Source organism: Anolis carolinensis, chromosome 3 (genome assembly GCF_035594765.1).
Source record: "Anolis carolinensis isolate JA03-04 chromosome 3, rAnoCar3.1.pri, whole genome shotgun sequence".
In the NCBI taxonomy this organism is placed as follows: domain Eukaryota; kingdom Metazoa; phylum Chordata; class Lepidosauria; order Squamata; family Dactyloidae; genus Anolis; species Anolis carolinensis.
In genome coordinates, this window is record NC_085843.1 from 233452956 (window position 1) to 233468440 (window position 15485).

The 15485-nt window shown below is 43.9% G+C and overlaps 1 protein-coding gene across 5 annotated transcripts in view; it reads right to left on the reverse strand.

Moving 5' to 3' along the window:
- Positions 1-313: 313 nt before the first annotated feature.
- Positions 314-15485, reverse strand: part of ldb1 (LIM domain binding 1) — a 78592-nt gene continuing 63420 nt past the window's right edge. For 2 of the 5 annotated variants that reach the window (XM_008116066.3, XM_008116069.3), the window contains exons 3-11: positions 13999-14043; positions 13166-13241; positions 12879-12981; positions 10676-10848; positions 9870-9992; positions 8332-8415; positions 5880-6003; positions 5363-5511; positions 314-3882 (exon numbers count right to left, since the gene is read on the reverse strand). In XM_008116066.3, coding sequence (XP_008114273.1) covers positions 3652-3882; positions 5363-5511; positions 5880-6003; positions 8332-8415; positions 9870-9992; positions 10676-10848; positions 12879-12981; positions 13166-13241; positions 13999-14043 — 1108 coding nt within the window. In that variant the 3' untranslated portion in view covers positions 314-3651. Of the gene's footprint in view, positions 4099-5362; positions 5512-5879; positions 6004-8331; positions 8416-9869; positions 9993-10675; positions 10849-12878; positions 12982-13165; positions 13242-13998; positions 14044-15485 lie in introns of all 5 variants that reach the window. The other 3 variants (XM_003224229.4, XM_008116068.3, XM_008116067.3) reach the window with 3 other exon arrangements.

The following is a 15485-nucleotide window of genomic DNA, read 5'->3' on the forward strand; positions in this document are numbered from 1 at the left end:
ATTTACTCCTTGGAGGCATCTTGTTGGCTGTTCCTTTCCAGCCAAATCTTGGAATGGTTACTTTTCCAGTTGACGATTTCCAGGGATAAATTCTCACAATTGAGTAGAACTTACACAAATGCTGACTTACCATTCACCTGGGAGTAGCAATGGGATTTAGGCCTTAGGCCACACTGACAAGGGACTCTTATGAGTTGTAGTCTGCCCTACTTCAGACTGAACTCTAAAAGGCTGGTTTTCACATGGGAGAGAAAATCCCACCCCTTCCCTTCTCAGGATCCAGATGAGAAATGAGTCTGGAAGGAGAGCGCCAAACCGAAAAGTTGTTTTATTGGTACCATACATGACCATAAATGGCACAAACTATGCAAAAAAGGCTTTACAGTGCCCCAGGGGGAGGTGGTAGGTTGGAAGGTAAAAGGTGGGGAGAGCGGGACAGAGCACACGTCACCAGTTCATGCCGAGCCACAGCAATGGGGGACGTGACACTCGTATCTTTAAGGTACAAAAAGGATACAGAAAAAAATCCTGTAAATTATAGCCTTGATGATCATATTGCCTGTTTCCAGGGGGTGGTGGTGCAGGATGAAGTATCTGGACCCAGGAACACAGGACTTACTCGCCGCCCACACTCCACCCCTTGATTTCAGATTAATCTAGGTGGGCTCCTCCACATAAGAGGAGGATTTCTTGGTTTCCAGAACAAGTCACATGAAAGCCAAGCCCTTATGATGGGCTAACTGTTATGATGTACTGGGTTGCTGTGAGTTTTCCGGGCTGTATGGCCATGTTCCAGAAGCATTTTCTCCTGACGTTTCCCCTGCATCTACGGCAGGCAGGCATTCTTAGAGGTTGTGAGGTATGTTGCAAACTACGGAAGTAGGGTTTATATATCTGTGGATCATTCAGGGTGGGAGAAAGAACTCTTGTCTGTTTGAGGCTGGTGTGAATGGTGCAACTGGCCACTTTGATTAGAATTGATTAGCCTTTTTGTTTCAAGGTCTGGTTGTTTACTTCCTGGGGGACACCTTTGTGGGGATGTGTGGGCTGGCCCTGATTGATTCATGTCTGGATTTCCTCTGTTTTCTGAATGTTGTTCTTTATTCACTGTCCTGATTTTAGTGTTTCTTAATACTGGTAGCCAGATTTTGTTCATTTTCATGGTTTCCTCTTTTCTGTTCAAATGGAAATGAACCAACCTGGACACAGCATATTATCTGAGAACACAGAAATGCTGAACCACTCGAACAACCACTATATCAGACTACACAGAGAAGCCACTGAAATCCACAACCATGTGGACAATTTCAACAGAAAGGAGGAAACCATGAAAATAAACAAAATTGGCTACCATTATTAAAAAATTCAAAAATCAGGACAGTAAATAAAGAACAATACTAAAAGAAACGGAGAAATTCCAGACATGAATCAATTAGGGCCAGCTAACACCTCCCAACAAAGGATTCCCTCAGGCAGTAAACAGCCAGACCTTGAAACTGAAAGGCTAAACAATACTAATCAAAATGGCCAATTGAACCATTCACACCTGCTTCAAACAGACAAGAGTTCTTTCTCCCACCCTGAACATTCCACAGATACCACACACATAGTTTCCAACATGCTTCTGGAAGTTGGCCATACAACCCGGAAAACTCACAGCAACCTAGTGATTCCAGCCATGAAAGCCTTTGACAACATATTATGATGCAACTGGCCAAAATACCTTAGTAGATATGGGGCAGGAATCCTGCTAAAGAAAACATCCTTATGGCAAGGGACCATCTTGGAGAAACAGCCTGAGTAAGGCAAAGGGATGGTTACGAGGACAGCTCAATCTGTGACCCTTATAGAATTATACGAGTTGGAAGAGATCACATGGGCCATATAGTCCAACCCCCTTAAATGCAACCATATTCAGCGTCTGTCCAGCAACGAGACACCACCCTACACTGTGCTCTTCTCTCAAAAAGAGAAAGGAAACCCTCCTTACACATGGTGACTTTGAGGCTTCAGTGACACAAAAGGAGGTTTCTCCAAAGTTGAGGCAAGAAACGCAGGTGGAAGAACGTAAGTGACATTCAAACATTGGAGAGCACAGGATGGGTGGTTTTAGGAATGGGCCATGATTTCGTGGGGATCCAGTGAACCTGGACTCTTCCCATCCAAAAGGATGGATCTGGCTGGCTTGTTAGAAGACCTTGCTCTATGATGGTGGAAATGAATGCCCTCTTTGACTGAACAGGAGGCATCTCCTTTCCCAGGTTATGTTTCCTAAGCACTTCCAGCTGTCAGTCCTGTCCCCTTGCCTTCTGCACTGCCCCAAATGGATGACAGAAGCCTTAGGAACTTTCCAGACACTTGAAAAGGATGCCCATCTTGAGGAATCCTCCCCCCTCCCAACCACCATTAATGGGGGCGCAGCTGCATTAGTGAGAACACAGTGAAAGAACAGTATCATACACACGGCCTACAGCGCAGAAATATACAAGCACGAGGTACACAAACCCGAAAGGTGGGGAGGAGGAGGAAGGGGTGGCAGAGAAAGGGCGAGCAGCACACACAAGTTACACAGAGGGGGCAAAGTGGGGCAGCCATGCTGTCCTCAAGAGGATTGTATAAAGGAAGTCTGCAAAGTCTCTCCTTGGTTTGAAGCTCTCGGATCTGTATATAAAAACAAAGACTCCCATTGGTAGACAAGCCTGTACAAAAATCAGGATTGGGGAAAAATAGGGAGGGAGGACAGATTCTTTCTTCTCCATATTTTTTCAAACTTACAATTTTAACATTTTTTCTTTAAAAAAACCCAACAAGTGAAATGGGGGGGGGGGGGGGGTCAAGATTGCTGTTTTCTGTCATGGCGGACCAGGCAGAGGGTTGGCCCTCTTCTTACGGATCAGACCAGAAGTGACAAATGCCCCTCCACGTCAGTAAGAGGACAGTTTTCTACCCACATTCCATGAGTGTAAACCCTACACACTCCATCCCCTCCCCCTTGGCTCTCTGGGCTGTTTGGCAGAGCAGGAGGAATTGCAATGCCAGGCTTGCAGCATCCAGGAGGGGCTGCTCAAGACCCATCTCACAAAAACTAGCTGCCCCAGTACAGGTCATATTGTTGCCTACTTTCCTGCTAGAAAGGAGTTCTCTGGATGCTGAAGGTGAAACTGGACTCATAAAATGGGCCATCCAATCGACCCTAACCATTCAGCCTCCTTTCTCTTCTGTGGTATTCCCTGCCAATCACGCCAAGGGTTGCACAATGAACTTGGAACCACCATCCCATGGCAATGGTGCTTGGGGTCTCTGGATGTGTGTGTGTATGTGTGTAGGGGGAGAAAGAATTGAAATTCTGCTGGGGGAAAGGGAAGACCCCGGCGTCGCCTGGCCCAGCGCCCCAAGTTCTGCCCCCAAAGGGGCACAGCCAAGAGTGCAGACAGCAGGGAGGAGTGGCTGGGACAACTGGAAACAGGTCGGTGGGCAGGCTGGGTGCAGCGGTGCCCATCAGCCTGATACACCTCCACGCCAGGCAGCCAGCCCATGCTTCTTCACAAATTGTCCAGGTAGAACGGTTTCGACTCAGTCCGTGCGGGGTGGAGGGGGGCAACCAGCCAAGGCAGGTAAACCAGGCCAGGCTGGGCAGCGGGTGGAGGGACTTTACTGTGATGCTTGTGACGTCGGATTCTCAGACTTGCTCTCCTGACTGGAGGGGGGCTTGCTGTTCCAGGGGCTGTTGGCGCCCAGCGCGGGAGAGTTGTTGAAGCTGTCCTCGTCGTCAATGCCGTTGGCAGCGTCGAACTGTGTGTTCTCCAACCGTGTGATAAGGCGCTCGTCCTCATCGCCAAACTCCCCACCCATCAGGGTTGGTTCGCCCACCACCATCACATCCTGAGGAGGGAAGAGGGTCCCGAAACATAATCGAGGTGGAGACTGCCCTGACCTACTCCACAATGCCCGGGGGAGCCAACCGCCACGGAAATCAAGGGCCGCCTGCCTTTCACTGCCCGGGATGGAAGGCCCAGATTGCTTTGCAGCCATTTGGCTGGCTCTGTCCCTCCTCAAGTCCTGTCCCTATTCCTTACTTGGAACTAGAGATGTGAAAGCCTGGAAAAAATGAAAAAAAATGGGCGAAATGTTTTTTTTTCCTCCCCCCACCTTTTTCCCCTCAAAGATTTTTAAAATGATTTTGGAATATTTTCTTTCATAATGATATAATGTTTAAAACAAGATATTCACATATTTACTGCTCTAAACTCACTTCAAAATCTATGTAAGAAGACTTTAATGTAAGACTGTGAGCACTTTAAGATCCTTAGAATTCCTGATCTTGGTTTCCTTCTTTTAGTTCATTATTCTCCTAGGCACTATGTCAGTTTAATTCTGTTGGGTTTCATCCCTGGACTGCACAAGTCTTTGTGTCATCAAGTTTCTAGTCTTCAGTGAGTAGCTAGACTAGAGACAAGGCTAAGATGGGGGATTTCTTTCCCCACATTTCTATGCATGTTTCCCAAAGGGCTTTGTCTTTGACACTACTGCTAGCCACCATCTCCCCCCACCACCTTTGATAATCTCCTCCCTCGTGAGAAGAGCTGGCTCTGGCATCACAGGATCCAGAAAAGTTTCCTTCTTCTAAGTCAGTGGTTCTCAACCTGTAGGTCCCCAGATGTTTTGGCCTTCAACTCCCAGAAATCCTAACAGCTGGTAAACTGGCTGAGATTTCTGGGAGATGTAGGTCAAAACACCTGGGGACCCACAGACTGAGAACCACTGTGGTGGTTGCTGTGCTGAAGACTAAACTAGACTCTAGATCTGATTATTCTGTGGAATAGGAGGGGAGGTACCTCTTGGTGGATCCCTGGCTTATCCATAATAAACTGGCAAGAATTTCCGACACTTACTTCTCTAGCAAAAGCATCAGACAAAATGCTTCCTTATTCCTATATTCGGCTGTCAAAAAAGATGGGGAAAAGCAAGTATAGGGTTTTTGATACCTGAGCTTGGTTCTGTCACTAATCACAAACCTCCAGGTTGAGGATATGCTTAGAGCAGGCATGAACAAAGTTCAGCCCTCCAGGTGTTTTGGACTTCAACTCCCACAATTCCTAACAGCCTACCGGTCCAAAACACCTGGAAGGCCGAAGTTTGCCCATACCTGGCTTAGAGGCATTCTTGCTCCTTAATTTTTGGCAGATCTTCACCTGTCTGAGCCACTATTCTGCACCTGGCTAGGACTGGAAGATCTCAAGATTTGCAGTTTAAAATAGTTGCTGGAAGCTTAAATTCTTCCTGCCTTGCCATGACGTCCAGTCCCAGGCAGGTGCAGGGCTCACCTTTACAAGGAAAGAGAGAATGAAAAGGGGATGCTTACAGGTACCTGACTGGAGAGGGCGAAGGTGCTGGCTGGGCTCTTCTTCTTGCTGTTGCTGTTGTTGGTGTTGCCTCCCCCAGAGCTCATGGTGCTGCCCCCTGACATCTTTCTTTTCCGGCGCTTGCTAGGCTGCTGGCGAGCAGGTTCAGCTGCAAAGGAGTTGCCAAAGGGAATGCCAGTCAGACATCTCAAACACAGTGGAAGAATCTGGTCTTTCCTCATTGCTCCAAAAGCCAGACCATAACTTAACATTCAAGAGCCCCAGGATGCAAGTTTCCCCAAAACCTGCTTCACCTTTCTCACTGACCTACATGTCCCTCATTAGGGGTTTCATTTGTCCATCCCTTAAAAATGCTTACAAAGCCAAGAATTCTGGCCAGCCACAGAAGATGCAAATTCTCCTTGGATGCTGCATTCAGTTGAAGCACAAGGACCCAGCACCATCTAGTGGACCCCATGGGAAGCACACTGAAGCCACAGAACATGTCACCAACATATCAGCCTGGAGGACACTCACCAGGTGGTGCCACCATGCGCTGCCACTTCTGGAAGAGGCATGTCTTGAGACAATCCCGAGGACTGAGGCTGTAGGTCTTATGCCGTGACATCAGTTCCTGCATTGGTTCTAGGATTACACAAAGCTGAGAAGAGAAAAAGAAGGGAGGGAGGGTTACATATTTATTTGTTTATTATTTATTTGTCATATTTATATCACATAAAGGCACAAATCAATGCCATACCACACATATCTGGCGAATAAAACATATATATTTAAACAACCACTAAAAACATAGCAACATTAAAATTATTAAAATCACATAATCCAATATCGTAGTCCAGGCTGTTCCAGTTATCATTACACCATTCCACATTCATATATTGCACTAATAAATTAGCCAAAGGCTTGGTCCCATGTCCATGTCTTCAAATTTACCCTAAAGGTCAGCAGGAAGGGGGCTGATCTAATGTCACTGGGGAGGGAGTTTCACAACCAAGGGGCCACCATTGAGAAGGTCCTGTCTCTCGTCACCACCAACCGCATCTGCGAAGGAAGCGGGACTGAGAGCAGGGCCTCTCCAGACGATCTTAATCTCTAAGATGGTTCATAGAGAGAGACACGTTTGGCTAAGTAACCCAGGACGGAACCATTTAGGGATTTATAGGCTAGAGCCAGCACTTTGAATTGTGCTCAGTAGCAGACTGGCACCCAGTGGAGCTGACGTAACAGAGGAGTATGTTCCCTGTACTTTGCTCCAGTGAGAAATCGGACTGCCGCCCGTTGAACTACTTGAAGCTTTCGAACAGTCTTCAAAGGCATAGGGTGTGTTGCAGTAATCTGTTTGGAATGTAACAAGAGCGTGGACTACTGTGGCCAAGTCTGACTTCCCAAGGTACAGGTACACATGGAGTACAAGTTTTAAATGTGGAAATGCTCCCCTAGCCACCGCCGAAACCTGGGTTCCAGGCTCAGTGATAAATCCAAGAGTTGCAAACCCGTGTCTTCGGGGGAGTGTAACCCCATCCAGCACAGGCTATAACCCTATACCCTGTTCAGCCTTCCAACTGACCAGAAGTACTTCGGTCTTGTCTGGATTCAATTTCAATTTGTTCGCCCTCATCCAGATTCTCAGTCGCCAAGCACCAGTTCAACTCCTTAGCAGCAGGTGGAAAAGAGTGATAAAGTTGGACGTCATCATCGTACAGGTGACATCGAACTCTAAAACTCCAGATGATCTCTCCCAGTGGCTTCATGCAGATATTAAACAACATGGGGGACAATACAGAGCCCTGTGGGACCCCACAGGACAAAGGCTGCAGGGCCGAGCAGGTGTCTTCCAACAACACCTTCTGAGAGTGACCCTCCATGAAGGACCAGAGCCACTGTAAAACAGTGCCCCCAAGCCCCATTGCTGTGATGTGTCTCAGAAGGATACTGTGGTCTACAGTACTGAAGGCTGCGGAGATGTCCAGGAGAACCAATAGGGACACATGCCCCCTGTTAAGTTCCCTGTGTAGATCATCTACTAAAGAGACCAAGGCTGTTTCAGTTTCATGTCCTGGTCTGAAGCCAGACTGCAATGGATCCAGATACACAGTTTCTTCCAAGAACATCTGGAGTGGTGAGGCCACCACAAAGGACAACCCTAGACAAATCTGCAGCCAGATGTGGCTCTACAGACCTAGAGATTTTGCACCTTGGGCAATAAACTGAAGAGTCAAACAAGAGCATGTGGCACCAGCAAATAATGTGGATTATTAAACATCCATTGTTTCCCATTTTAAAATTTAGCATTACTTTCTGGGATGACAATGCCTTAGTCCCTCTTTGTTAGATAAGTACCCGTGAGTTGAGACCTAGTTTCTAGATATGGGGTACATGTACAAACAAAATGCCTGATTTTTCTGCAGCCCAGCTTAGACTAAAGCATTTCAGAGAAGGGCAGCTGTGAAGAACACAATAAAGCCAATACTATGTATTTGTTGTACTCTTTCCATGTAGTTTCCTATAGAACATTTGTCTAAAAGGATTTTGTTAGGACCTTTCCTAGAACTAAGGATATATATATAGTTTGAAAGCATGGGAATTTGGAGTAGTTTTTCATATATAGTCATATAGAACTGTTTTTTCAATTCTGGCTAGATAATATATTACCTAGTACATTTGAAAAGAGCCAGTTAGGAAGAAAGTGCTTGCTTTTACATACAGATTAACAATTGGTCTCCTCTAAAGCTTGAGGCAACTTAGGAGATATCTAAAAATCAAGTAAACCTATATACTCCCAATACATACACAGTAAAACAGTGTACTAAAATGAATGTCAAAACAATGGTAAAATCAGAGTTTTCAAAAATAAAAGAAGCATCACTTCTGAAGTGCCATCTTTGAAGCATAGCCTTTCTATTTACTTCTTAAGACTAAGTAGAAGAGACAAGCAAGAAGTGGATTCCATAGCCTTGGGGCTACTTACTCGGAGGTAGTTGAGTGTGGAGTTTGAAAGTCCGCATCGGGTGATGTTCTTGGACAACTGGTCCAGCATCTGGGGATCTTGTGCCTGGAATGGGAAAGTTTGGTGGAAAATCGAAAAGTCAAAACAAGAATACGTGGCACCCAAAAGTGCTATATGCACCAAATATTAGAACCCTCAGATCTGTAAAGATCTGCTAGACAGGACCAGCACTAAGAAAATTAGCTTTTAACGTAATAACATCATCATCATTATCATCATTTTACCCCACTTTAGCTCTCTAAAAAGAGACCCAAATCAGACTGGGGCCAGGGCAAATGCCTTTGCTAAATGAAGCATGTGATAAAAGATGGTAAGGTTTTTATCAATGGCTACTGGTCCCTGTATGCCAGTTGCTGATGAACATGGGAAGAAGGTATAGCTGTATTCATGTTCTGCTGGCAGGCTTCCCACAGGCAACTCATCAGCTGCTATATAATTTTAAAGATGGATTAGATATGCCTCCAGTCTGATCCAGCATGCCTTTTCTTGTACAGACACATCTTAGTTATGAAGTTAGCATGTTTTGGGTATTCCTTCTTTTTTTAAAAAAAATGGTGCCAAGAGTACAAATGACATGGAAACAACAGCTGGAGGTTCCTATACCATGAAAAAGAGCAGCTCAACATGTTTAAGCAAATGATTTAGCCAAAGCTAACAATATGCATGTGTAAAATAAAACATGTAGTTCAGGCAAGCCTTGCATAAATAAACAGCCACATTTGGATGAGCTGGAACAGAATCCTGCTCTTTCCCAGCTCAAGTTTGTTTACTGCATTGTTTACTGCAGGCACATTGTTGTAATATGATACAGGAAGTCTGTCTTTTGCCAGTCCTTCTTCACTATTTTCCCAATAGTGATGCTGCTGTTCATTTAGCTCTTACTAATCATTATTGCCAATATTTTTTTATCAAATGTGTAACCTGGGAGGGTTTTTTTTAAATTCTTTTGCATTACTTTACCCACTTTGACTATTTTTAACAATAAAAGGAATCAGGACTGGATAACTTAATACAGGATTGTGGGCTAAATTTTGACATGTTGCAAGCCACACCCAGAAACACACAAACAACCTGGCAAAATAATGCAAGAAGAGACCAGACAACTATTTCCAGGCCTTGTATACTGGCCTCCTGACTTTTTAAACACAAAATCATCACTCCTGGATAAGCAAAACCCCATTCCCCTCCACAACTTTTTCAAATCCTTGGGGTGAGTAGGTGTTGGAAGGTCATAAAAAGCCCATAAATGGAATAAAAGCCACATGTTTGACACTCAATTTGGGAATTTGAGATTCAAAATCCACTTCTGCCTTCCTGGCTTAGGCCCAAAGAAACTCAGCTGAAGAAGGCCAGAGATGCAAAAAGCTGCAGTTTCTGGCAGTTGAACTCATCAACAGGAGGCAAGCACAAGCTGCTGAATGCCTTCATCTCCAGAAGAAGGCTGACATAATCACTTAAACCAAGTTGAGCAGACATCTGGTACCCAGCACTGGACTTACATGCATAGCAAGGATGCTGCGGGGAATGAGTTCCCGGTGCTGCCGGATGCTGAAGTGCCACGTCTTTATCCTCATCATGTCATCAAACATGAACTCCAGGTAGAGACGGCCCTCCACACATACCTGTGCAAGTGAGAAGCAAACATATATGAGCTCTCTCCACAGTGTAGATAAACAAGCATGGCCTGCCATGGCTAGTTGTAACCAGAGCCTCATAATAATAATAATAATCATCATCATCATCATCGAGAACACCTTGACTGGCTTGTGCCAGAGATCGAACTACAAAGACTCTGGAACAAGCCAGTCAAGGTGGTCCCAGTGGTGATCGGCACACTGGGTGCAGTGTCTAAAGGCCTGTACTTAAACACAATCGGCGCTGACAAAATTAGCATCTGCCAGCTGCAGAAGGCCACCTTACTGGGATCTGCACGCATTATTCGCCAATACATCACACAGTCCTAGACACTTAGGAAGTGTCCGACGTGTGATCCAATTCAACAGCCAGCAGAGTGTCTGCTGTGGACTCACCTTGTTGTGTTTCAAATAATAATAATAATAATAATAATAATAATAATAATAATAATAATTATTATTATTATTATTATTATTATTATTATTATTATTATTATTATTATTATTTATATACCGTCTTATCTCCTCAAAGGAACTCAGGACTCTTCCCTCCAAGAAATGAGTTCCATAAAGAGCTCATGATGAAATGGCAAACTACTTGCATTTTCAATTCAAGGCAAGAAACTGCTGCAAAGTGGAGCACATGTGCCCAGGCTGCTACTCTCTCTCACCTGGGTGAACATCGGTTTGCCATGCTGGGTGACCATGGTACACTGGTCACAGTCGAGAGAGACAAAGTTGTTGTGGAAGGACTCTTTAGGGTGCTTCAGGACATAATACAGCTCAGTGGCACCTCCTTCGAAGATGCTGCGGAAGTAGCGGGGAATCAGGGTACGGCCAATCGCTGCACGGAGGGAAGAAAAGGCAGACAAACACCAGTGACTTTTCAGCCATAATTCAGGAGTTCATTCCTAGGGATGGAGCTTTCCCCCCACAGAGGATCCCAACCATCCAATGGAACTTTTACAGATCTAAAAGGAAATCACTACAAAGAGGAGACCAAATTAAAGGTTCAAACCCTGCTCCAGATTATGGAAGGCCTGAAGGAGGATGCCTGTGCTGCTTCTCCCTGCAGCAAGCTTACTGTCCATCATGATGATGACAACAACTGCAGAACCAAAGACCATATGTCTGGACTTCCTGGCCCCAGCCGTAACTGCCCACCCTTGCTCTAAATAGAGATGGCACACATTTTCATTCTGAAACAATTTGCCAGTCTCCTTGAATATGGAGGATAAAGAGGAGTGTGCTTGCTGAACAAACAAAGGGATCATGAGGCCCTCTTGATAGCCCAAGTGCTCTTGATGTCCACTTGGCAGACAGTCATCGCATTTAATATGATGATACCTAGTACATCAAATGCTCTTCCATTAGACCTCTGACGTGCTCCAACTATTCATAGCTTTTGATACACTTTAACAACTTACTTACGCAAACCTTCTCTGTTCAGTCCACCCTGACGTTTATTGCACCACGTAAGAATATATGCAAAACTGTCTACCATGCAAATTTTATGTTTTAGAAAAGTTTACAGCTTCAAAGCTTTTGGATAAAAGCAATATATATGTGTGTGTGTACATATGCAAATAAAATAAACAAATGACAAACACAGTCTTGTAATAATCGTTCTGAAAACTGGAGGATTTTGGAAGAACTAGTACTTTTGGGTTTCTAATGAAGATGGAAATTTTAATACGTGGCTTTTACTGCCTTTGTTCCCAATCCTGTTAAAGATTGTGCCTCTAGCTCAGTGGTCCTCAATCTGTAGTTCCCCAGGTGTTTTGGCCTACAACTCCCATAAATCCCAGCCAGTTTACCAGCTGTTAAGATTTCTGGGAGTTGAAGGCCATCTGCGACCCAAAGGTTGAGAACAGGTTCAGAACCACTGCTCTAGCTGCATCCACCCTCTCCCAAAATCATCTTAAATATCTCCATTTAGATGCAAGAGTCACTTCTCCTGTATGGTTTTTAACAATTCTGGCTGATAGCTCGAAAGTCAGCATACTGTTATTGATGTATTTTGACTGCCCTAATAAAAAGTATCACTCACTCACAAACACACACACACACATATATAATTTTGCCGCATGGCTAACATATGTACATAATACATTATTTCAATTTCTGATAAACCTTGGACAAGACTGCATTTCAATCAAATAGAAGTTATTCAAAATGGAAATCTAAGCTGGTTCTTGGTTTTGGATGTTGAAAACATCAAGTAAGTGAGATTTTTTTTTCTTCAAACAATTCAAACAAAGCTAATTTTCAACTGCTCAAAATGACCTCCAGTTTCAGCTAGAAAACCTATGGCCACTTAGCAATATCATAGGTATTAAATGTCCATTGAGGCAACTGGACTCCACCAGAGCTATTATTGGATACTGTGGGATGAAAATAAAAAGCTGATTTTTACAGCCCTGCAAGTAGTGTATCTGAAATGGAAAATTACATGACTCTCCAGACATTGTTACACTACTGTCAATTCTACCCAGAAATGATGAGGGATTGTGGAGAGATTTCCTGGAAGTTCAGGAAATCTGGTGGGCTGGCATTCCCAATTCTTGGGAACAATCATTATCCCTCAATGTCTGTACAATGTACCATGTTCTTCTGGATCCCCTCTTCATGACTTCTGCAAAGTCAAGTGGCTCTGATAGAGCTATAAGCACTACGTTCCAGATCCCAATGTTATAGCCAGCAGTGGAAGGAGGGAGGGACTACTCTGGACGGGTTAACTCAAGAGAAACTGGGTATCATTTAGGTATGCAACTGAACTCTCATCCCGTTACAACATCACTTTGGAAAATTATGAAAATTGCCTCTTGAGCCTATGATAGTAGAGAATGTCAACCACCCCAGCCAGGGACTCACTGTATCTCTTTGGTCCATCTTCCAGACAGAAGGTGATTGTTAACATGGCGTCATCTTCAAAGAACTCAGTGGTGAAGGCATCCCACCACAGATTGTCACATTCCTGTGGGCAAAGAGGAGGGGAGTTATCTATGAGGATAGGAAAAGTTTCAAAGAGGCAGCTAGACTTCAACTGCACCAGGGACTGACATATTCTGTTACTGCCCTAGACTCCCCCTTTCCCTCCCCAGCTATGGTGACAGCATCCCCATCTTTGAAACCACTGAAGCCTCCCCACAAAAGTGTACCTCTGTCCAGTTTTGCAGTCGCTTATTGAGCTCAAATATCCTGTAGTCAGTCTGGTTGCCATACGGTGTGTGCCTCCTGCCAATAAGTAATAAGAAAATTAATTTTAAGCATGCACTAATTTTTTAATTAATATTTCACAGACATATTTTTTAAAATCTCAAATTCAAAACATTCCTGGTTCCAAGTATTTGCATAAGGGGCACTCAACCTGTAGTATAGCATTATAAAATAATACATTACAACATACAATCGGGAGATCACCAAGAACAAGCGAAGTTGGCTGAAAAATATAATCACTTTTAAATGCCTGTGTAATTATGTTTTGACTTTGTATAGAAAAGATTGGCACAATGGCACTAGTTATATTTCTACAGGGAGAGAATTCTGAAGTTTTAAAAATGCTTTGTCCCAAGCACAAGGCTCTAAAGATTGCTCCGTATCTTCTCTACCTTTGAAATACAATGGGTAGAACATTGGTAAGACACAATGGGTAGAACGGAGTGGGTAAATCTGAATTTTTGTCCCTACACAGTCATTAACTCACTGGAAAACACTTAGTGAGTGGGGTCTTACATTTCTATTCTGAATATTAGCAACATTTAAAAGTTTTTAAATACATACATACTGCATTCATATATAAGTTAATGGTTTTGTTTGAGTGCAGCTAAACTTAACATTTCAGCTGCAGTAGACCAGTCTGAACACAGTTTCATTAACCTAAAATGAATGTCTTGCAGTTGCCCAAATTGTTGCCAGTACACTTGCCAAGTTGCACCTGTCTTTACTCTAGCTAATGCAAATGAGCAAAAGGAATAGTGATGAAAACTCTTACCCAATTCCAGGCTCCAGGTATGTTGGTGGATACATAGGAGTTGGTCTGCCAAGAAATAAAGACAGTACAAGATGGATTAACCAAGGTCCTGCCCATATCAGTTCATTACTATGCAAAGAGTCAGCCAGAAAGATTACTTGGAAAAGGACAGGGATGTCTCTGTCTTTGGGCTTCTTTATAATATTTTTACTGCTTAGTTATTTAGTTACAGTATTTATATTCCACCCTTCTCACCCCAAAGGGGACTCAGGGTGGATCACAGAACATATATAAGGCATTCAATGCTGTTATACATAGTCAGGATAGACAACAGAACAGATAAGAGGTATATAGGCATTTCCCATTTTCAGCATCCTGGAGGTTGTGCTTGACTCCAGCCACCAGGGCAGGGGGTGCTGTTCTCCATCCTTCATGTCGAAGAGCCCTGTTCACAGACTTCTTCCTTTTGTAATCGCTGGCATTTTTCTAGTATTTCCTTATGGTGCTATTAAAATACCTCCCCGCTTAAGCGGTACCTATTTATCTACTCACAGCTGTTTTCAATCTGCTAGATGGGCAGTGAGCTGGGCTGAAGGTCAAGCACACACTCCCAACCTAGGCTTTGAACTGCCAACCTTTCGATTGGCAAGATTTATTGCAGCTGGTGGTTAACCTGCTGTGCTAAAGCCCGGCCCATTGTTTCCATTATGTGCTTAAGCTACCACAAATATTCACATGTAAGTCAATCCCATGTGTGAATCGAGAGCAACTTTAGAGACCAAAATTATGGATTTTGATATGATCCACTGATAATTAAAGGTCATTCCATGGAGAGGGGAAGGTGCTAGAACTGCCCCAGGTAGCCAGTTGCCAGTTTCCTATCCAGGCATTCAAGAAGACCATTCCCTAATCTACTCAGAGAAGGGGACTATTCCTCTCCCACCCTTTCACCCTCTCCCTCTCTCATTGCTTCTTTTAGGTTTTCCCACGATGGACTCACCTCTTGCCTTTTACCACTCTACTCAGAAAAGGCGATGGTTTCTTTTTTGATATCCCATATCTCTCCAGTGTTTCCTTGCATCCACTTCTTATCAAAAAAGTATAACATTTTTATTAAGATACCCATGGATAGGTTGACCTAGATTTCTGAGGTTTTGTTTTTTTTAAACCTAAAATTTATACAGTACCTTTTAATTTTAAATCTCTCAGCTTTGTCTGGTCTTTATTTTCTTTCCTTCACTCTTCATATTCTTTGCTTACCTTACCGTGACCATGTAAAACTAAAGGATAAATGCATGGCTAGTTGTGAGCTGCCTGCCAGGTGTGGGCATTTGCAAAGCCAGCAGTGGATTGGGACCTGGGACTCCCCTTTCCACCTTTCTCCTCCACCTCACTGACAAATTCTTAGCTTTCTCCCATCAATATCTAACTTGCAAAATTTGTGTTTCTTCCCACAAACACATTCCTGTCTGCATCTGAACACAAGGAATCTGAAAGTCTAACTCTTA